Genomic DNA, 23,359 nt, shown 5'->3' with positions numbered 1-23,359 from the left:
ACAGAACGGGACACGAAAGTTTGTCCACCTATTTCGTGTATACACTGGGCGCAACTGCGAGCGAAAGATTCGTTGTACAACGGTGTTGGTGTGTTTCTTTTGGAAATTCGTGCGCGAACGCGTACCTCGTCGCCTGGATCCGGAAATTGAAATAAACAGCGACGGGGGAAAGTTTTACGTGCCATCCGTTTGCTCCTCTGCGTATATACGTACGTGTGCAGAGACGCGTCGCTTGTTTCAGCCCGTTGGAAATCGAGGAGAGACTCGAGCACCGTCGTCGACGAGGATTGTTCCGAATTCTAATGAATTTTGCGAGATCGTAAATCTCGCGGCACTCGAAGAACTCATAGCAGACTGACGCGCTGGAAACTTTGGAAATCTGCCGCGAGATTGTTTAAACGGTGGCTTCGAGCGACGACGGGAGGGTGCAGAGATTTCTTGCAGACGAAACAGAGAATGCCAACGTCCACGTGGCGTTAAGTTTAAAATATTTAACGAGACTGTTCCAGAACTTTTTCTAACGATTCGTCGCGAGGGTAGAGAACGAAATTGCCCATCGATTCGGCTAACTGGTGCTCCGATTTGAAAGGCAAATGCTCGTTGGATGCAAATTATAAAATAAACACTCGGAGTGCGAGAGAATTACCGACTGCTCGCGTCGACTTTATGAATTCACCGCTACAGCGAAAGAAATTGCCACCGTTTACCACGATGAATGGCTCGTTCGAGGGTAACAAGTGCAATGAGCGCGTGCCTTCTTAAACCCTCCCTCGCGCGGCCACGAAAATTACGCGAGATCAGTCGCTTGTCCAAACCAGTCGAGACGAGTTTAAGCTTCGCCAGGTTGAAAGACAATATTTTTAATTGAAACAATCGTCGGGTGATTGGCGGTTTCGCAGTCAAAGCAATCGATTATCGGGAACTTAATTAACGACACATTATTTCAGTCGTCGATCGGATTCGCTTGTGGTATTAATTAATTTCGGACAACCTCGAAAACCAGGGAACGTTGATTTATTCCGCTGCTCATTAACGGTGCCGGGTACAACTATTTTCAAAGCAAGCAGTCGATTATAGAGTGTTCAAACAACGATAGGAACTACCCATCCGATAATCGCGACCGCGACCGCTCGTCGATTCGATCGCTGGCCCCGCAATAACGCGCGGAGAACCAGTTGTTCGAACGAAATTCTATGCGAGAAGAATCGAGCCAGCGAGGAGGATGGTTGTTTCCATCGGTCGATCGGTGGTGCGCGAGACGCGACGCGTCAGCTCACGTAGAAAATACGACTCGATCCTCGTAGGTTCGCCCTGGTTATTGGAGGGTCGTGGGATTCGAAATTATTGGCCTGGTGTTCATCGAGCCCGTCTCCCATTTCCCCCGTTGTCGACGATGGCTCAGGTGCGTCGCCTGCGGTATCGTAGTCTCGAGACGAGCTGAAACACCGCCGATCCTCATGAATATCGATCGCGGCTCGATTAAAATCCCGTGGCCCGCGGCGGTTGCTTGTTGCTAGCGCGGTTCGAAACCCGTGAGGACGGCTAGACACGATCCATTGGACGTTTTAATTTTAAATATCCAGTTAAGCGCTTGCTACTAAAAAAAAAAAAAGGTAACGTTAAGTTTCACTCGTCGTGTTTCGATCGCGCGTGTTAAATGTCTTTCAAACGCGCGCATGCGAATCGTCGACGACGCTAACGCGATCGTGTTGCGTTTCTGTTACAGGAGAGCAATCCTGACGAACCCAGACCTTTTATCCAGCACGCCGTGGTCCCGGCTGCTGGAGAACGACTTCTGGGGCACGCCTCTAACCGATCGAGGCTCCCACGGAAGCTACAGGCCCCTCTGCGTAGCGACGTTCCGTCTGAATCATCTGTTGGGAGGCCTCGAACCGTTGGGCTATCATCTGGTGAACGTCGCGTTGCACGCGGCCTGCACCGTGCTCGTCGTCAGAGTCGCCAGGAAGGTAAACCCACGCGACCAATTAATCGTCTTGCTCGTTCGAGCAAGAAGCTGATTCGCGACGGACTCGCTTGCCTCACGATCTGTGGCGAAATTTTACGTCTGCGTGGCAGGAAACCAGCGGATAATAGTGACACCTGTAGAGCGTACGTCACACGGACCTTGGTAATAGCGGACGTTACCCCGGCTGATTGGAAATAAAATTTCACCAGTCCATTTAGCCGCGAAATATTACGTTAATATTCGCGGACGCGCGGCGTCCTCCAGTGACGACCGCGCGTGTCACCTGCCACGGTTATCGTAACGGAAATACGATTACGGTTGGAAAGCCGTTTGTTTCGTTTCAAGTGGCTCAGTTCCGTTTCGTTCTTCCCGCTGTTTCAATCCGCCGCCATTGTCCCGCGGGTAATTGAAATCGTTTTCGATCGCGCTGCGTTTAAGGGACATCAAAGGCACGCATAAAAGCACCCCCTCGCTTCGAAGTCTCGCTGAAAGTCATTCACCTATCAATCGCGCGATTCATCGTATTTCTCCCTACTCAGAGATTAACCCTTTGCTGATCAACGCAAACGTAATTCTGCTCAGTGCGGTAAATTTCTATCGATATGTTGCTTCAATTCGAAACGGATGATTTACAATGCTTTAGCAGAACGAAACAAATAAAAAGTTAATTCCAACGAGAAACAATTAACCCTTTGTAACGTTACACGACTGGAGGCTTTACGTACACCTTTACGTACCTATTATTAACTCGTTAGTGTACTATTTTATCGCCAGCAGAAAGGAGATCTCGTTACAGAGGGTTTTTCTCATCGACACTCAAAAAAAAAGACGCCCTCGATAACATCGAACGGAGCCAAGATTAGGGACGCTCGAGATCGGCCTAATTGCGAGCACCTATCGGCCGTCCTCTTTCCCGCGCCCACGGTGCCTGCTCCATTTAGCGGATTAACAGAAATTGCCGAAGAGCAGTCGGACCCGTCCCTATTCCCATTCTCCGCGCGCGAGCCTGGCTTTCATTGTCCCCGATTGTAAAGACTCCGCTAAAACGCGCGCCACTTCCGTCCCGCGTTGAACAATGAGGGGTGGGACGCGCGATCCTCGGCCGCGGCATTGTCCGCGCGATTTCAACGGGAGTTTCTCACGTTCCGCAGGTACTGCCGGGAAGAAACAACCTCGGGCACGCGATCACCGGCTTCCTGTTCGCGGCGCATCCGATTCACAGCGAGGCGGTAGCCGGCGTGGTCGGCCGCGCGGACCTTCTCGCCTGCCTGTTGACCTTGTCCGCGTTCCTCGCGTACAGCGCCCACTGCGAGCGCACCAGGTCCCCGTTCCCGTTGCTGCTCGCCCTGGTGTCGTCGACCCTGGCAACCCTCGCCAAGGAGACGGGGATATCCTCGCTGGCCCTCTGCCTCCTCTGGGAGCTCTGCCGCGGCGAGTCGAGTCGAAAGGTAAGAGACCAACTGAAATTTCTTCGGGGACCACTCTGTGAATGGCTACCGATAAAGGGCGGGGGAGTCTTGTTTAACTGTTCGAGCGTCGACCGTTAAATTGGCGCGCGGAACAGTTTCACGAAACTGTAATCATTTTTATTTCTTGGGAGGGAATGTGCGATTCTTTTCGAATGTTCTTGGTCTTCAACTTTTTCCGAGAATATTAAATATGTGTAGTAATTTTTCGTGAGAAGTAACTGGTGGTAATTTAATATTTATCGATCTACGAATTGAACGCGAACCACTCCCTGTCGATACTCGAAAGATCGACGCGGCGCGAGACTCGCACACCTAGGGTGGCGCATAGAAGACACCGGGAGTTGTTTATCGGTAATTCATTAGGTTACGGGAGGCGAGAGGGAGGGTGCATCGATCGGTAGTCGCTAATGCGACGAGGTAGGTCGCGGTGATGAGGTGCATACTGATAGGACGTTGTAATTGATGTATCGTGTGTTTATTATGTACGCGCGGCTCCCAGGTGCTGTCGCGTGTCGAACGAAACGCTATTATTTCGATATTTCGATAGCGGAGTTATCAGCGAATCTACGGCCTCGGGGGTAATTTCCGTCGCGCGGTCCCTGCCCGTGAAACTCGTCTCATTAGCCGACGCTCGAGCGAGAGGGGCGGCCAGGGAACCGAACGCCCCGCGAACACCCTCGAGCGTACGGTTCGAGCCACTTCCGGATTTACGGAGCGCCATCACTCGTCAGCGGTCGCGGCGGAATTTCCATTTTACAACTCAATTCCGTACAGCTTACGATCCGCTCGAACGATCGCTTTTAACTGCCGCCTCGAATTTACGGCGCGGCCCGTGGCCTATCAGATTTTAGGATCCGCGAATTTTCACGGCACCACCCGCGGGAACGCGAGATCCTCGGGTCGAGGGATTGGCCTGGGGTGAAACGTACGCGGCCTCCTCGAAGTTGCTCGCAGTCTCAGCGTGCCCAGGCGCCTCCTTTACCGCAAATCAACGCGCGGTTTCATTCGCGCCGTATTAGACCGTTGCCTCCGCTTGCAATTACGAATATTAACAACCAACTAACGATGGAAGGGCTGGTGCCAATGGTGGCGTAATCAAATTACCAGTGACGAGCGAAAGTAGGCGGATAGGCGGACAGCGGTTGGAGAAAGGGGGTGGGTCGGGTGCGAGACACCCCGAACCGGCCGCGGATTATTTCAGCCTGCTGGCGCGAACTGATAGCGCCGCGCAATTACACGACGGGGGATATAATTATCCGTGAACGAGCGTACAAGAGGGGTAATCGTAAGCAACCCGCGTGACATCGAATTCGTCGCACACCGCGCATTACGGTGCATCCCCTCGAGGCGTTAACACTTCGAGTGGCCAAAAGTCGATAAACCCGCGGCTCCCGCGGTCGTTAAGTGCGGCAAACCGGTTTATAAACGGGGACACTGTTCGGATATAAACCGCGATGACAGCTTCTCGTCATCGATGCGAATAAATATTCATCGCCAGCCAGTTTATAGAACAGAGACACTGTACGAGCATCCTTTTGTTCGCGCAACTCGTCGTCCACGCTGTCGCAATAATACCAACCGCTTCTTGGCCGCTTCCTTTTTACCCCCCCGCATACATTTAACGCACGCCCCGTTTCAACTAGACTGCGAATGTTTATGCATTCGCGGGAAATTTAATTGCGCAGAAAAGTGGAGACCCGTACGTGATATGCAAAAATATACAAATTATCTAAAGCACGCGTTATAATAGTTAGGAGCTGATGGAGGTTTCTATTCGCGTTCTACTTCCTTCACGGTGCCTGTAAACATGTGAATTTGCATGCAATGCAAATCATTTGTAAACTAATATCGAATCTAGGTATAACGTCCAACGGATCATTATTCGACGATATAATCGCATGATTAAATCTGTATTTTTCGCAAACATACAAAATGAAAATGCAATATTTATATTGCAAACTTTCGATACATGTCGTTGAAACGAGCGGATGATGCGAGTAAATAGAATTACGCGGAATTCATAAAGTTCCACGAGTAACCACTTAACCGATTAATATAATTTTTAACAATTTCACTTTAAATACGGGCGTATTACAAAAATGAGATTTTATCGTTCTCATTCGATGGGTCGATAAACGCTTAACGAAATCTGTGTACAGTGGAGCTCTATAGATCGGAACGAAATTACACCGAATACCGCGTTAACTGAATTCCTGTCGAACTGTTAATTACCCGACCTATTGCCAACCATCGTCACTCCAACGCGAAAAACCATGGTACAGCGTGATGACCAGCGGACGGCTATTATACGAACTGATCCAGTTCTACGGGTTGCTTATCCGCCAACTGATTTAGATAAATGATGTTACACTGAACCCAAATACGTGCTTTAATCACACGAGCTCGCAATAGGACCGCGCTTAGCAGATCGCGGAATGAAACCGTACAAAACCTGATACGCTTTGATCCCATTAATAGATCCGCGTATAATAGAAACACCGTAAACGCGTGTACGCATAAATCAGCCAGCCGCAAACGACACGGTCACCAGAAGCGTTAATCCGCACGTGGGGTCCTCTTCGTCCCCAGTTTCTTGTACCGCGACCGCGCACGTGCGCCTCGCACCCTACCGCGCGCCCCACGCGCCCCAGTAAACCGCGAGAGTGCACGGGCAAGGTAGACAAGCCGTGTAACCGATAACGGCGCAGCATGTGCAAACGCGAGCCAGAGCAGGCGATCTGCCGGAGACAGCGGGCTGATGCACGGGGTCGAGCCATCTCCAACAACCTCCCACGCGACCCGGTTCCAACGCGGCTTTAACCACCTTGAACCGCCTCCAGACACGGGGCCAGACTCTCTGTACCTCCAGGCGTTCGCCTTTCCCGTGCACATCGCATCTGGATGCGCTGGATGCATCAGACGCCTGGCGTGATGCATGTCGCGGACCAGCCAGCGAGCGTTGGAGGGGTGCCAAGGACCCGTTCGCGTTCTCCAACACCCTCGCGAGCGTGGCGTCGCGCGGGAACTCGAGACCTCGGCTCTGCTCTTCCCTCGCTTCCTGCCCAGTCGACGCTCTTCTGTCTCTCTCGCTCTCTTCTCGATCGCTCCGTATTTTTCTTATTATCGTGCCACCTCGCTGGCCATTGTTCCGTCGCCTCGAGATTCAAGCTGTCAGGTTAAACGTCCTCGGACGAAGGCCTGGAATTGTCTCCCAGAGAGACTCCTCTCGTTGCTCGCGACACTCTATCGGGGATACGGAAGCGTCCTGGGGTGCTGTGATTTTTAGCTGGCTTCGTGCCTTGGCGAGGGAAAATCTACGTGTACGTCATCGAGGAGGGAGTGGAATGAAAACTTGGGAGAAACGTGTAATGGTCATCCGACTGGTTTTATTGTGTCATCGAGCAAATGAATGGAATAAAGTTTTGTGTGTAATTATTGTTCAGGCGGTGAAAAATAAATGTTCGCGCGTTAGTATCGTAGCTGTCGTCTCGGCTCGACGTGCTGGATGGAAAGCGAATTATTGTCAAGACGATATAATACGATCCAATTCATTAGCATAGAAGATTCGCGTGGCTTTACTCGAGTCGCGTTAACCATCTCTCGCGTCAAAGGCGCCCTTTGTTCGCAGAACTTCCGGCCAGAATTGTCGGTTCACCGCGACACCAAAGATGTCAGTGGCGGCGTGTAACTGGGTTACATTACCGCGGCGAATTATTCCTTCTCGATTCGTGCGTCGCAAACTTACGGAAAGTTTCGACCCGCGCGAACTATCGTCCCTTCATTACCGTGAATTCGTCTGCTCTAAACGTCGCGTCCTCGCCGTCTCCTCGAGCAGCCTCCAATTTTCCAGCGTTTCCTGTTATTCACACCCAAAATGCCGCGCGAATTTATTAGGCGAAATTCGCGTGGAAAAAATCAGCCAACCGACGATCGCTTCTGGAAGGAGACATTCTTCCAGAAGAACGCGTTGGTAAAAAGCTTCGCCAGTAACAACCACGTCAGAGAATGAATTCTAACGGTTCCCAACGAGGAGGGAAAATTGCAACAATTCTGTAGTTTCACGGTGATTAAATTTTCAATTCTACCCCGTTCGTGGCGTTTCGTAATTTCATAGACCATTCGACTCAGGCTGGACGAAGGAACAAATCCACCGCGTTCGTTCACCCGCCGGGCGATTATTATAAAATATTCACCGGAAGCGGGACGATTTAGCCGGGGCTACGCGTCGCCTGGCATTTTTCACGGGGGAACATTAAAAGCATCGTTAAAGGTGGAACTGGGTGTGGCGAGGGGGCGAGGAATGCTCGCACGAATCTATCGCGGCCAACAAAGCTCCTGGACCCGGCCGCCCGCGATTCTAGGGCTCGCAATTATTGCCGCGACTTCTTCCACGGCCTCGTGGCTCAACATTAAAATGTTGCTCTCGCATTACGACGCGCGGCACGGCTCGCTTTAAAAGCTTTCGACGTTACTTTTCATTTCCACGGAACGGCTGCCTCTGCAACGGTGTGCCGCAGCGGATTAAGCGTCCCCACGCGCGGTTTTCACGCTATTTCCTAATAACACGCGTGTTCTCTTCACGCCTCCAATCTTCTCCCGCTTTTTATCTCGTTTCATCCTTGCACCGCGTGCCAACGACTGAAAACGATGCGACTGCACGCGGCAAGAATGAAAACCCGCTCGAGAAGGTGTCACAGTTTCATTCGTCAGACGCGTTCGAACGAATGCACCCCTGCCGCGGGTCATCCGCCATTCGTAAGCGTACGTCATCTGCCCTGCACGTGGCTGGCGCATATTCGAGCCCCCTCGGACCGGCTCTTCAATTCTGTTTGCTGGGACGTTCGTTTCTGCCTGCAGTTGGCGGATGAAAAAACAACGCGGCTCGCGAATTGACATCCGCGGACGCTGCGCCACCGTGGCGTCCTTTCGGCAGCCGCTGCGCGGCCCTTTTTTTTCCGAGGGCGAGACGCGTCCGTTTTTTACGAGCCTCGGCTGCTCGACCGAACGCGACACGCGAAAACGCCGGCATAAAGACACGCGTCGACGCTTCTTGCTGCCAGGACTGGCTAAAAACGCCCGCTGCCAAAGGTTGCCCCGGTGAAATTAATGTTTTCGACATAAATTGGCCAGCACTGGTCCCCTTTGACCGACAGGTACACGCCAATTTCGTTGGCCCGCTTAAAATTAGCTTTGGGACCGGTGTCGAATGGAGAGCGTCTCGTTTAAATTACGCGAGGAGGAGCGCACGACTCACCGCTCGGAACTTTGAGCAATTATTGTTAAGATCGTAGTACCAGTTGCGCTTAATTAATCCTCATCACCATCAATTTGCATCTATTCACGGCCTCGTCCTGGTCGATTAAAAACTTTAATAATTCGACGACGTATAACCATTAGTGTATAACGAACAGCTGATTCGAAAAGAGCGCCGTTCATTGATTCACACAACTTCGACAATGCTTTCCGCTAAACTCTTCGATTCACACGTGCGAATTGAGATCCCTTGCGAATATTTCATACGAATTAGATTGTCGCGTGGATGTATTTTGAGACAGCGAACGTGGGATTAATTATTCACTCCTCAGACGTAGACTCGATGAATACATACCGTCGCCTAATTACAAAATTCTCCTACGCGACTAACGTATAAGAACATACCTCGAAGCAACCTGTGCATACTCGTACACGGCTACCACAGAGAATCTCAGTAATGGTCCCTGAAACAAACCCCGCTGTATACAGCTCGCATTCACAGACCTTGACTCTAACATCCATGGTTCGCATTTCCAGGTGAATTGCGGGCTGACCCGCGCGCGCAGCATCGGCATCGTCTCGGGTAGCCTGGCTCTGCTGGTCCTAGGCAGGCTAAGGATCACTGGCACGCGACCTGAGTTCGCCAGCGCGGACAATCCGACCGCGAGGCATCCGTCTCGCCTGACCCGCGGTCTGACATTCCTCTACCTACCCGCGGCCAGCGCGAGAATGCTGCTCTGCCCCAGCACCCTCAGCTTCGACTGGTCCATGGACGCTGTGCCGCGAATCACCAGCTTGCTGGACGCGAGGAACCTCGAGTCAGCCTGTCTGTACACGGCGCTGATAGGCGCCTCGATCTGGACGATCAGGACGCTGCGACGACCACCACGGGAGACTGGTCTCAGCCTGGTGCAGTACCCTCGCTCCATGTCGTCCAGATGTCCGGTTTGCGCTGGTAGAAGAACCGGTGGATGTCACACGGATGGCTGTCGAGCCGCTAACAACAACAACAACGGTCCAATGGGCGACTGCCACTGCGCGAAGAGGCCTAACAGTGGGATCACATGGAGATACGGTCGCGTGAGCAAACAGGCGACGGCCAGCGGCGTCGCGGCGTCCATCGGTTTCCTCGTGCTTCCCTTCCTACCGGCTAGCAACCTGTTCTTCTACGTGGGCTTCGTCATAGCCGAGAGGATCCTGTATTTGCCCAGCGTGGGCGCGTGTCTGATCGTCGGAGCAGCGGTTTCTGGATGCTATCGGATAGCGAGAAGACACGGGTCGAGGAGAAAGGGCAGGGCGGTGTTGGTGGCCACCGCTGTGCTTGTCTGCACGATGTCGGCGAAGACGTTGCTGAGGAACGCCGACTGGTACGACGAGGAGAGCCTGTACAGGTCTGCGTTGCACGTGAATCCGCCTAAGGGTGAGTTTATCGGATGTTTAATTAATTGGAATTTTGTTGTAGAGGGTAGTTTACAGTTGTTGAATACCGTAGCGTTGATGGTTAAGGGTTGTCTATTCTGTAATCGTACAATTTGTGCTCTGGAAAGAGGAGCTTTAAAATTCATCATGGTCGGCGATAAGATCAATAAGCAGATCTAAAGCGCCATTAGCACCGCGTCGGTTGTGCGTCGTTAAATTATTTTTCAGCCACGAACGCGTTGTCTTCCGTCGTATTTCATATTCAACGTTAGACGCGTCAGCAGGCAACAATCGCCATCCCCTCGTTTTACTAACCCATTAATGTTTTAATTGCGCCGCCCCTGTCCACCCCTGTTCGGTCAGCCGCGAGGGAAAGCAATAAAGATAGGCGGCGCGTCTGGCGAGCGCGGGCGAATTAAAAAGATAAAGATAATAAAGAGTCGCGTGCTAATGATAAACGATGCCGAGCGATGATCGAAAGCAGATACGTCCGCGGAGACGAAATATACGGCGCTGTGTAAAAAATGAAATTCCCTGCCGGCGGACGGATATCGCTGGCAGTTTTCTCGTTACACGCCAGCCGGTTCTATCAGCGGCTCTGCCGACGCTATCCAGCCTCTCATCTCGAACTTGCTGGCCAGCCAACGATCCGCCTACCGTGTACATAAAACTGCTAGCAAGCTGGATACGCGACATGCAACACGAGTCACCAACCGGCACCTCCCTCCGCCGCCTGTCCGCTTTTTGTCACTCCTCTCTTATCCGTCTTCATCTCCGTTTTTATCCACCTTTGCTAGACGCGGCCCTTTCACGTGCCTCTGCTAACATATCCGCTGCTCGCTTTTTTTTCTTGCTATTTGTCCTCGTGCTCGCTCTCACCGCTTCCACCAACGCCTCCTGACCCGTCATCCGTCCTCTTTCACGCGCATCCAGATGCAATTATTGCAGATGCGCCAGAGCTACTCTATTTGATCAACTCGTACCGCCATTTTTCAATTTTCACGATCGTCCCCGGTCTTATCTGTCTTCGCCAAAACCCACCCCCCTTTGTACCTCTGCTAGCGCGTCTACGCCACCACCGTACGCTTCCATTCTTCCTCCCGTTTGCCTTCACTTTGCCCGGATACACCAGCATTGTTATTTTTGTCCTTTTTACCCGCCGTCCACCCTCCACCGCCCGGGTGCCTCGACGAAATTATGAATACACCAGAGGCTCCGGTTGATCGACTCGCCCACCCCTTTTCAAATTTTGATATATGGTCCCGAGGATATTTATATTGCACCCTCCTCGACTCCACTTCTCCCTTTCCACTTGGTTATTCCGGTTCGATGAATCAGTGATACGGGCCTCCGGGGACCCAAAGTGCCTTCCTGTTTCCCCGACGACTTTCCTCCACCCACGATCCTTTATCGTTGCCTGCGCCTATCTCTCCTCGTTTTTGCCAATCGCCAGCCGTTTTTGTCGGCTTCGTCCAACCGATCTGAGCTCTGTACCGCGTTCGAGACCACCTAATTACCTACGGTCAGTGAGGCATCTACGTTCGATCCGTGGAAATCGATCTTCGTTTCTTCGGTAGTAGCGTAAAGATCGTCGCGAGAGGGTGGTCACGCGGAGGCGAGTCGAAGCTCCGACGCGTGGGTGCGACCAACCCTCGCATCGCGTAAACGGCATTCACTCTGACGCTGGCCCTTCTCGCGGTCCGTTTTAATTGCGCCAACAGAAATTGCGTACCACCCCGCTGGCTATGGGACCGTGTGTTCTCGTGCTCCTAAGCAAATAAATTCGTGTTTCGAGCAGGGTAGAACCGCGCGCGTGCGTGTACGTGTGTGGGCGCCCGCGGCGGTCCTTGATCTTTGCGCTCCAGTTAATTGCTGGTCCGCGTTTTGTGGAATTAAATTACGAAGGAATTGCGGGGCCAGAAGTCGTGGGATTGACTTTGGTATTAAACAGTTCGTACGCTCCTTTATTAAATTGTCGGGGGACGTATCAATCTTTGGTTTATCGAAGTTAGACGACGCGAGGGTAGAGCAATCTCGTGTAACAAATAGAAGATCCGGTCTGGAAGCTCGGTCCGGCAAACTCTGCGGCCTGATTCCCTCCTCTGTCCACGTATTCCCTGCTCTCTCTCTCTCTCTCTCTCTCTCTCCCTCTCTCTCTCTCTCATTCTTGACCAAGCGAGCTTCGAAGTCACCCAGTTCACGGTACGTGCCGTCGTTCGATCCGGTTTTAACTCGCAGACTAACCGCCCCATCGAACTTCCATTCGAACACGATTTCCCTCCACGCTGGCCACGACTTTTCCCTCGCTCGAAGAGGCTGATTAGGCACGTTGCAACCCGTAATGCACCTCGTGCAAAAATCGTGGATTCGCAAATTTTTCAACGCGAACTGACGCTCGCGTAGCGAGCGGAAAAACGTGCCGCGGCTCGACAAGGAACAACACGCTCGAGACGCGTGGCAGTCGATGGAATCGCGACCACGACGATGAAATATGCGCAGCGGCGATTTATCGCGTCTATTTATCGCGACTAATTTAAAATGCCAGCCCAACAGCTGCTCGCTGGTTATCACCGAGTTCCCGTCGCGGTGATGGTCGTTTCATTTCGGCTGGCAAGATGGCGGAAAATAGTCAGCAGGAGGAACGAGAGGGTGAGGAAACAGGGTTGGTTAAGCGTGCGAGGGAGAAAAACGTTCGACGACAGTAATGCGCGATAAACGGCTAATCATTCCTCGATTCCGTTTCTCCAGTCGAACGTGTGCGTCTTCCATCGTCGATCGTTCCTCTCGCGGGGCGGCCTCCTCGTTATTCCACCGGGGCCAGTCGTTCGAAAGCGGAACGCGGCCCTTTTGTTCGAGCAGCGACGTTCGATCTATCATTGGCCTCGCTCGCATCGCGCAGTCACTCTCCACGACCTGCTCTTTAATTCGCCAGCTCGGCCGCGTTCCACTTTCCCATCCGCCACGATTGAACAGACGGGAGGCCTAACCAGATCGAACCCACCCGCGCCGCGCGCACGGGTCCCAGCGCGCGGTTCGTTCGATCGAGGGAAAAATCTGGAACGCGCGCCGCGCTCTCTCTCCCTATTCCACCCTATTTTCCGCGTACGCGAAATTTTCGCGCATAGACCGTTATAGTTAAACGCTCGAGCGTGTGCCACGACCGTCGCTCGGCCGCGTTCTAAATACGCGGGCTTAATTCACGCCCCGAGAATGAAACGAGGCACGTCCGCGCGCAGGGGGTGGCGGCGGTTGAGAAGGACTTGAACGATTCGAGAATCGTTGCCGAGGGCCGTTCCACTCGGGCTTTCAGAATTTCCCGTGTTTTTTTCCCTTTTGCTCGCTGCGATTTCAACGGCGCAAGAAGTCGAACGGTTTTTTCTACCAGCCCTGAGAATCGTATTAGCGGTAGGTTGTTAAACTTCCAACGTCACTCGCGTTGCTACGTCGAAGTAACTCCGCGCGAAGAAAGTTGAAACCGCGCCACGATCGAAGCGGAGTTCCATTTAGAGATTAAGGAGCAAAATTATTAATGGACACGTTGAAATTCCTTGATCTATTCGTTAAAGCATAATGCAAGGCTTCTAAGAGGAGAACGACATTGGACTTTCGTCAAACAGGACACGTTTGGACGAACTTCACGAAACAGTAAAGATCTTGTTCGAAGCGGTAATCTGCTTGTTCATCGCGATCTCGAGCGAAACTTCTTTCGCACGACCGCAGTTTCTACGAAAACAGTTCACCCTCGTCGCCGTAGAATCTCCCCGCTCCTATCGATAAAGATGGCTCGCGCTGATTAACATTAAACGCTCGAAACTTGCGGATGGTCCCGAAAAACGTTCTGGGTCCGATGAAACTTTTTTAAGGACCCGTTCGAGGTGGAATCGAGGGCACGGTCGCGTTACGACTCCTCGTCTCGAGGAAGGAAACGAGGTAGCGCGGATCGTGGAAGGTGGATCGGTCCCTGGCGCGCTCGCGAGGCAATTTTACGAGCGCGAGATTCATTTATTACTTCTCGAGCTCGAGTAGCCATCGGTTCGTACGCGGGTGGAGGAAGAAGAGAGGCCTGGGGAATGTTTTATTGCCGATATTGTTGCCCGGAGATAAAGCGGGAGGGTATCTAGCGATATTCGCGCTATCCGCGTCGCGTGCGCGCGCGGCTTTATAGCTCGTAAATACGAAGAAGTGAAAAAGAAGCCGAGCGGGGGTGAAAGGTCGACGAGCTGGGTCCTTGTTGTCTCTCGTAGCAGCTTCTCCTAGATGATTCACACTTTTAGAGAGCATCACAAATTTTCTATAAAGTTGTTCCGAAAGTTGTACGAAATTACAATTACAAAATTAATGAAATCCATATCTAGGAGCACGACTATCATCTTTAATACTCGAAACTCTGATATCTACATTTCGCTGTTCGATTCTTCCCGGACTACGATTGCACCGTAGCATCCCAGTTGCAACTTGAACGTGTTCCGAGCGTAACGAGTGTGTCCCGTTGTGATTGTTACAGCTTATGGTAATTTGGGCAGCGTGCTGAGCGCCCAGGGACGAGTCGCGGAGGCGGAGGAGGCGTTCGTCCAGGCGCTTCGCTATCGACCGAACATGGCGGACGTGCACTACAATCTGTAAGTACAGCCACGTGCATTCCCAATAATCCACTTTGTTGCCTGCTCTGCCTCCTTCTTTCTCCTCTTTTTTTCCTCTCTCTCTCTCTCTCTCTCTCTCTCTTTCCCTCTCTCTATCGTTCACCGCTAATGGCGTCCATGGTACGACGTTGGAGAACGGAATCGGTCCACGGTCCGTTTTAGCGCGGGTAAATAAGTGATCGGTTCGAGGTAGCCTCGAATTCATCTGAAAATCTCCGCGTCGCTCTCCGCGGGGCTCTCCTTTTATCAAGCGTCGCGACGCGCACTCGCTCCCCCGGCGAGTTGTTTAATACTAAAAGCACTCCGCGACGCCAATTTCCCGGCACGGCAAAGAGGCAAAGGGAGCCCGCGCAATAAGCGTCCTCGTTTGCCGAGGGAACTTTCGTTATCAGAAAAACTCGCGAGCGGATCTTATCGTACCCGCTCGCCCCGCGCTACGTCATCAAAGATTTATGAGACGCCTCACAACGGCGAACAGTTTCACCGCGTGTCCTCGGTTTTCGCTACGTGTTACGAATCCCTCCGCGATCTTCCAACGTCCCGACTCGAAGGGCAGTTTCAGGAGGTCCCCACCGTGAACAGGGGGCGAAATTTCGTGCAACGTTTCGTCTTCGATGGAACGCGAGACGGTAACGGAACGAAACATCGAACAGTGTCCAGAGAATCAGCCTCTGCGACGGTTGGTCCCAGAACGAGGACGATGGACGCTGAGCTCGGGATCCTGGGTGCGATCCACGAATTTGCGTAATCCACGCGAGCAAAGCGGCTGCGGCTCCGCAAATCTCGCAAGCAATGAAGTCGTTCCTGACTTAAGCAGCCGGCGTACCGATGTACGAAACGTCGGGGAGGTCCGACCCACGGGACCGCGGGGCTTGCGAACAAAGGTCGAGGGAATCGCTGATCAGTGGTAGAACATCGGTACGCGCCGCGCGGAATTCGGTCGATCGTTCCGCTGGATTCTCACGGCACGATCGATCCTGCCGCTTTACCTAGCGCCATTGGGAAAGCTGCATACACGGAGCCAGGAAATTTCACGTTTGCCAAGGAGAACATCGTCGATCTCACACGCTATTACCTTACATCCGAGCAATCTGAAACTGCACACGACGAAAGGATTAGAAAACGAGCACAGTCTGACGATGCAATATTTGGAAACAAAATGGGATAGAGAAATCCGTGCAGTTTGTAAAGCTTGGAGAATGATCAGAGACCAACTATGGTACCATAAATTGATGTAAAAAATGGCAATACGTAACGTAAGAGAACTCTTTCTGGTGGACGAGCATAATTCTCTTAGGACTCTCGATAGACGCTCGTCATCTTCCAGCGATCCCACCCCGCAGGAGAGGACCATGGAAGCCTGTCGAACCAGGGAGTCGATAAGCCACTACCAGGCATCCCTCTGCTACCCAACGATAAGCTACCTTACGTACGCTCGCGTGGTTATCCATTATCTCCATACGTAAGAGTGTATCCGTCCTGGTGCATCTTCGAAGGGTGAGAAAGCGGCTTGGACGAAGACGAACAACGCGCCCTATTCATTCTCGCGCTCCCGGAGAATGTTCGTCGCTGATACGTCGTTTCATACACGGGTTTTCCTCTGGTTTTTTACACGCGGGTTTTTTACAGATAGCGGCTGTGATTAATAAGCACGCGAGATAGTCGCGTAGCGTAGATGGCACGCGTAACGTTGCTCCTCGCGGCGAATTAAAGGTCGAAAAAAAATGTCAGGATCTAGTTCTCCGGGAGAAATTCGGTTGGTTATCCTCTGATAACCTAGGTTCGTTATTTGAACTGGAAAATTGCACCGCGCGGCGGAATTCTGTTCGTTATCAGCGCGTTGCGCGTCACGGTACGTCAGGGATAAATATTACACGTAGGATGATTATCTCGACGAACCAATAGTATGAATTTACAAGCCACAGGTTATAATTTATCGTTCCCTCTGTCGCGTGAACACTTCTCTGCGAGTCTGCGAGCGAAATCGGTAGACACGTTCATGCATTCGAAAGTAGCGACCCCTTCGCGCGTACATAGAAGACAGGTTTTTCTTTTTCTCTCGACTCGCGTCGCGTTAATGAAGTAGCTATTATCATGCGACGGGACACTTATATCGGTGCTTGTAACCAGCTGCAGGCTTGCTACTCGTTGAATTTCACGAACGATATTAGTTCCATCGAGCAAAACTCAGTGTTTATCTGTAATACCCCAAAGACATGCAATGGTAATAACACGCCACCCTCTTTGCATCTCAAACCAACGCGAAATTCGAACCTTCCGCTATCAACATTTCTCCAAATCTATCCGTTAATCCTCGCCAATAACTCGCCTCGCGTTGGATACTCGACAAAATCCAACGAGACTAAGAAACGAACAGAGCACACCTCCCGACTATCGAAGCGTGCTCGCGCGAGTGTCGTGACTGCGTCCAGCGACAGGCTGATTGCAGCCAGCAATCAGAACGCGCAGTTTCCAAACGCGTCGCGTCGGCCAGGTCGTAACGTGTCGGCCACGATTCCGCTTCCGTTGTCGCGAGATCTCTGTCGAGCGGTCGCACGCGAAAGGAAACGAGGCTGCCCGCGGGACGATAAGCCAGCTAGGTAGGTACGTTGTCCCTTCGACGGATCGATCGGCTGGACACGAACGAACGACAGCGAGGCTTGTACACCAGGCTATGGGACAGCGGGATTTTACGCCTAGCAATGTCGTCGTTCCGTCCAGGATACGTTCCAGGTTGCAGGTGCTGACACGCGATCCTCCGCGTCGAAAACGAGTACGCCGTCGAGTCGTGTGTCTGGCCATGAAATAATAATAAAACACTATTGGACGCGATCGTGCCACGAGCTTGTTCCATTCTGCACTGCTACACAGAAATGAACGACTGAATAAAAACAGCCGACGCCAACGTAAAGCGGAGCGCCGGAAGACACTGCGGGAAAAGGGAACATCGTTTAGGATTGATCGTCCCGTGTTCAGTTAAATAATTAATTACTCGCTGTCAGCCGGGACCCGCCGTTCTCGCAATATTTAAAATGTTATCCATTTTCGTCGTCTGAACGGAGCAGTGCCATCCAGTCGACCGGTTGCCTCTTGGACGGATCGATCAACCGGACACGAACGAACGACAGCGAACGGTGTATCCGCGGCGACGGTACATCAGGATTTTACACCTACCGATGTCCTCATTGTCAGTGGTTTGTTCGTAGCCCCGGTCGGAAGACTGATGGCCGGTTTTCGAGGGCCAGGATGGATGTTGATTTATTAAAACACCCCTCTCCTGTGACTCCCTGTTGGTTCGATCGTAAGTCATCCGTTAGAGAGAGAGAGAGAGAGAGAGAGAGAGAGAGAGAGAGAGAGAGAGAGAGAGAGGCAGAGGGAGGGGCGACGATGAATGGGAAATTGATTAGTCGCCGGGGCATAGTTGCCAGAGAAGGGAAAAGAAAGTTGTTCCCGGCGGTTGTCCCTCGCCGTGGTATCTGGGCTGACTATGCGGCGCTCGGATAATTATGTCGCGAGATGGGTGGGTAATTAACGGGCACGGAGAACGCTTATCGCTCTGGGGAAGATTAAAAAATAATTGGCTTCGCGAGATTAGGGGAACGCTCGAATCGAGAGTCGGGACGCGAAAGCTTGCTCCGTGTCGAACAGCAGCGAGAGAAAGCTCAGAACTGAGACGAGATAAAACAGAGAAGAAGAAAAGCTGTGTACACTTGTAGAGATAAAAACTGGAAAAAGACGGAAGAGGAGGAAAGCGGATTAGAAAATTGTAGAAAGAGAGAGAGAGAGAGAGAGAGAGAGAGAGAGAGAGAGAGGGTAACCGTGACGCGTTAATTAAGCGTCGAACGGGAATTACTGGCCGCTTCACAGGCGGCTCGGCGCGCCGGATCCGCCAATGGCGGTAATTACTCGACGGTAAATAGAATCAGTTGATTTGGCGACGAAATTGACACCGAGTTCAAAGGAAGGGGCGCGCGGCGCTTAATTGTCGTCGCGACGTCGGAGGCGCGACGCCGTGTTACACGAGCGACGTTTAAAGCAAGCATCTGTGCAGTTGCATCGACGCGAGAAACTTTGGCGGTTGCATCGAACGAGTAGACGAAGAGTCGAAGGAAAGTACGCGTAATGACGCGAGGGTGGAAACGCGCGCTGGGACATCGCGAAGAACCGGAAGGGGTAGCGAAGGTGGCGACGTCGAGTGCAGATGGATGCGCGATTGTGGTTTATTCGCGACGATAGCGGGGCGAGGCGAATTTACGCGGTCGAGCGTCGCTGAAAACGGCAACGAAATCAAACTACGATCCGGGGGAATTAATTTGGTTATTGTCCCGATGAAATTGACGTGAAACGAGCCCCGCGTGTCGGAGGAGAAGCTTTAATTGGCCCGGGGACAAACACCGATTCCATTTCCCGCCCCTCGAGCGGCAGCGACCTCGTTTCTGATCGAGACGAACTTTGTTTCGAATGCGTGCAAATATTTACGACGTCTGTCCGTGGGCGACGTCGTCTTTGAGCCACGTTGACGCCTCCGAAATTGTCGCGAGGGTTTCGAAAATGAGCTTCGAACTTGGTAACCCAGGACTCTCGCTCGATAATCGGTTTCCGTTCGGAAAATATCTCTGGTCGTCGCTGGTCCCGGTTGCTTTCGCAAAATCAACATTTCGGCCCGGCCGTATTTTGCGCCCCGGTGTGTAATGCAGCCGAAGCAATTGAATAAACGTTTGCGCCGGTCCATAAATATTTAACGAGAGAGAAAAATTCCCAAACAGAAATTTCAATACATTATTTAAACAAATGGACTTTGTATAAATATAACCGCCGGTTTACACTGCTTAACTATTCTAACGGTGTTATTAAATGTCAAATATTTCTCCGACAATTGTATTTTACATAAATCGCTTCATATAAAAATCAGACGTAATCGCGCAGAGATATTCGACCAGTCTGACCAGGTTCGAGCGCGTCTGATTCCACTTGCACCCCCTACGCTCGAGAAGCTTATTCTTTTTAATCGAGTTTCTAGAGAGGGTCGTCATTAGAGATGTCGTTTATCGACGAGGAGTCATGGAATGGAATATCTCTGAGAAGACGAGCATCAACGAATAGACGAGCTATAACTACGAGGATTGGCGAAGACGAAATAACAGCGCGGGGGTGCTCGTAACAATTAACGAGAGATATCGAATGATCGTTACGATCGTACATATGTACGCGACGATGCATAATTGATCGGCAATAAACAGAATGAAGCAATTACGAATTACTGCCGCTGAAAACGTCGGGTCTTTGTCCGACGGGGCGGCCAGTGCCACGAAAATACTTCCGTTGGATTTATGCGTCCGATAGATCCGATGGAACGTCGTAGCTGTACGAAACCGCGCGTCACTAAACTTGGAAACGACTCGCGAGCAACTCGCGTCCTGAGTTATCCGTTTTCTCCATAATTCCGAATGTCCTCGAACTCGATCGTTCATCCGAAACTCCTGGGGAACTCGATCGTCGCTGGTTAGGTACGTCTCATAAATTAAATTTCCTTCATAAACTAGGAACGGTGAAAAATACAGCCAGCAAGGAAGTGCGCGGCGAAACAGGACCTCGTCCTCGTGGTACCTCGTCGAACAGGATATCGCAGCCGAAACGGGTCTAATTACACGCTGACAGGCTGGCATTAATGCTCGATTGATTTTATCCATATTCTAGCCACGGATAAATAAGCCCTGCTTCTAGCAGGAGCGCGAGAATTCACCCAGGATATCGAATTAGTTTTTGAACGAGCGATACGAGACTGATACTATCCGCGTGGTTCGTTCTCTTCGTTCGGTTAAATCTGCATGGAAACAATGGTGATTGGTTATTCACAGGCTGCGCTGGAATCCGAAACGCGAGGGCAACGTCTAACAGCTGATTGATTAATGTCACGGAAAAGTAAGCTACCAGATTCACAATCACCGACGGTACACTGATCTACGTATAACGTTCCTCTCGAGCCGCTCGAGATTCAAGCAGTACCGTTTTAAAATTCAAACAACATCGAAGAGAATATGAGCCTCTCTCCGAGACGTTCTCCGGGAATATCACGTACCGTGAATAGAAAAAGAGATCTCGAATCGGGTCGTCTCACTGTTCCTCTATCCGATTCCTTTCTCCTATTCGCGTACGATCGAACCGCCACGAGCAACCCAGCAGTAGGAAGTATCACCGCGGCGGTATTTAATTCCCATTAAGCGACGTGACTAGACAGAAATGAACCGTGACACGGGTGGAATCGACGTGCGCAGGGACCTCTCCGTGTCCTCGGGCGTGGATGGTTTCCGGGGGTGTTCGCAGGAGTCGCGTCGGTCCTGGAATTCGCAAGGCGGGAGGCGAGGCTGCGAATTGAATGGGAAATTGATGGGCTTCTGCCTGTCGGCCGTGTACGCTGCGTATATCCGCCATAGACCCACGGCTAGATCCCGTTGTGTCCCGTACGTGTATACAACCCTGTACCATCGAGCATTCCTGCCGCCTCCTCCTCTTCCTCGCCATCGTCGTCGTCGTCGTCGTCGTCGACGTCCTCGCGACGGATACACAGGACGTGTTCCTCTCCGCATACAGAGCGTCAGGGGTGGCGTGCGTGCAGCTGCGCCGTGGTAAACCGTCGTGGAGTCCGTTTGGACCGGTGTTTACCCATGCTGACCGCTTGAATATGTATCGTACCGCCGGCCGCTTTGATTGTGCACGCCTTCGCATTTGCATGCGGAAGTGCCGCCCGTCCCACCCTCAAGACGCAACAGCCGTCCGGACGTGCGACCTAGCCCGCCTTCCAGCCTGATTCCTCGACCGGTTTTGGTCTTTCAGCGGTCGCGCAAACCCTGCGACGCTTCCATAGAAACGGTTGAATCGGAGGTTCAGATGTTTGGATGGGAGGCGGGACACCTGCTGGGTGGGATACGGTTGGCTGGGTCGAAGAGTTCCGTTGAATGAGACGGATGATGATCGCGGAGGTCGACTACCCTTCTTGTGCCAGACGAGTCTCGATAGAAAGCTTCTGACGAGACGCGCAAGGTTCTCTGTTTTATTTTAAAGTCAATCTTAAGAGTCTCGCTGAATATGGTATCGAGGATTGACGGTATACACGGTTTCTGTGGTTTAACTTTGATCCTGATGTTGGTCCCGAGTCTGCAGACTGTTAGACCATCGAGAGGTGGTGTCTGGATTTACTCAAGCCCGAAATTCCCGGGTCTGATCGTAGATTCGACGCACACGCAAATCCAACGATTTCTGGCGAATCAATGCCACTGAAAGCTGCGCCCCTTGGTCCCAGAGGAACACAAACGTGCCGCCATTTTCGAGCGGGTAGCATCCTCGCGCGGTACGTCTTCCTCCGGTTCCCGGCTCGAGAACTTTATCTACCGTACGCGACGAACATACTTATCCAGGCACCGTTTCAACTTCAACGTATTATATCAGATCGCGCGTTTGAGAAGCCGAGTAATCCGAGTGCGGCGCATTGTGCAGCCGCACGGGGAATGGAAACGTTTCGAGGAGTACCAGCCATTTTCCGGATGATCCTCGTGCTCCCGCCGACTCTACCCCTCGGTTGCTTGGGATCCTCGCGCGATGGCCGTTCGAAACGGCGAATATCGCGAAGTGAATTCGCGTGGATATCGCTCAGAATAGAGAATTCGCTGGCTAATTGTCCCTGGATTAGCGCGAGCTAAACGGTCGAGAGCGTTCGTTGAAATCGATCCGGCGCAATTTCAATTTTCATCAGCGCGCCGCGTATCGCAAAGGCACGCGCATAATTTCATCCGCGCGCTTTCATCCCTTCGCACACACGGGGTTGATACGCGTAGAGCAGGTGGAGCCCATTTATCCATCAATCCGGTCGCGTTGAGAAATCGTAGATCAGCGCCGCGTGAAAGTCTCGTCTGGTTACGAGGACGATGGCAATTACCGCGCGTGAGTTGCACTCTGGCGTGGAGGCCACCGCCGGACGAGATACTCAATTAGCTCAATTCACGCGGATCCATTACGCGGTCGGAGAAAGGAGAAAGGCGAGCCACCGCCGGCTGTATCCACATTCGAATCGCAACCGTTCGTTTGATGGATTGCACGCAACACTCGAACTTGCACGGAGGATATTACCCGAGCCGGTGGCGTGCAACGCGGGGAGATACGTAATGGATACGTAACGTCTGCTCTATTCAATCGTTTCTTTAATGCCATAATACACGTAGGGCACGCTTGAATCCACCGTTCGAATGAAACTTTGTTCTCCACTTGTTGCGCGCAACATCGCTCCGTTCCCAGCAGTATTGCGCAACCGAAGTTACGAGATACTTGGTCGCGAGCGTACACGCAGCTTAAAGTACCAGCCACCGTTGCATCATTAGCGACTCGACTGACTCGTAACGTCACTAATCTACTTCGCACCCTGATTAATTCGTACGCGAAAAGCTTGGACGATAAAATCGAACGTGGCTCTCGACGAATTTTCCAGTATCGTCTATTTTATTTCTCTCCCCATGGACTCCGATTTATCGGTTGAAATTATTCTATCGCAACTTTGTCGTCGAGCACGCCAGGTCGAGCAGAAGAATCGCGCGATTTCTATATCATAGAGACAAATTGTT

General features: G+C 51.9%; 1 protein-coding gene across 2 annotated transcripts in view; it reads left to right on the top strand.

Annotated features, from left to right (window-relative positions):
- The window catches only part of Tmtc2 (Transmembrane O-mannosyltransferase targeting cadherins 2), a 186,863-nt gene that overhangs the window by 91,505 nt on the left and 71,999 nt on the right, over positions 1-23,359 (top strand). For both annotated transcript variants that reach the window (XM_076909866.1, XM_076909865.1), the window contains exons 2-5: positions 1,727-1,967; positions 3,118-3,414; positions 9,226-10,108; positions 14,612-14,726. In XM_076909866.1, the coding sequence (XP_076765981.1) occupies positions 1,727-1,967; positions 3,118-3,414; positions 9,226-10,108; positions 14,612-14,726 (1,536 nt within the window). The remainder of the gene's footprint in view (positions 1-1,726; positions 1,968-3,117; positions 3,415-9,225; positions 10,109-14,611; positions 14,727-23,359) is intronic.

This window comes from Xylocopa sonorina, chromosome 2 (genome assembly GCF_050948175.1).
Source record: "Xylocopa sonorina isolate GNS202 chromosome 2, iyXylSono1_principal, whole genome shotgun sequence".
Taxonomy (NCBI): Eukaryota; Metazoa; Arthropoda; class Insecta; order Hymenoptera; family Apidae; genus Xylocopa; species Xylocopa sonorina.
Note: the sequence above shows the minus strand (reverse complement) of the source record. Positions and strands in the feature narration are given on the sequence as shown.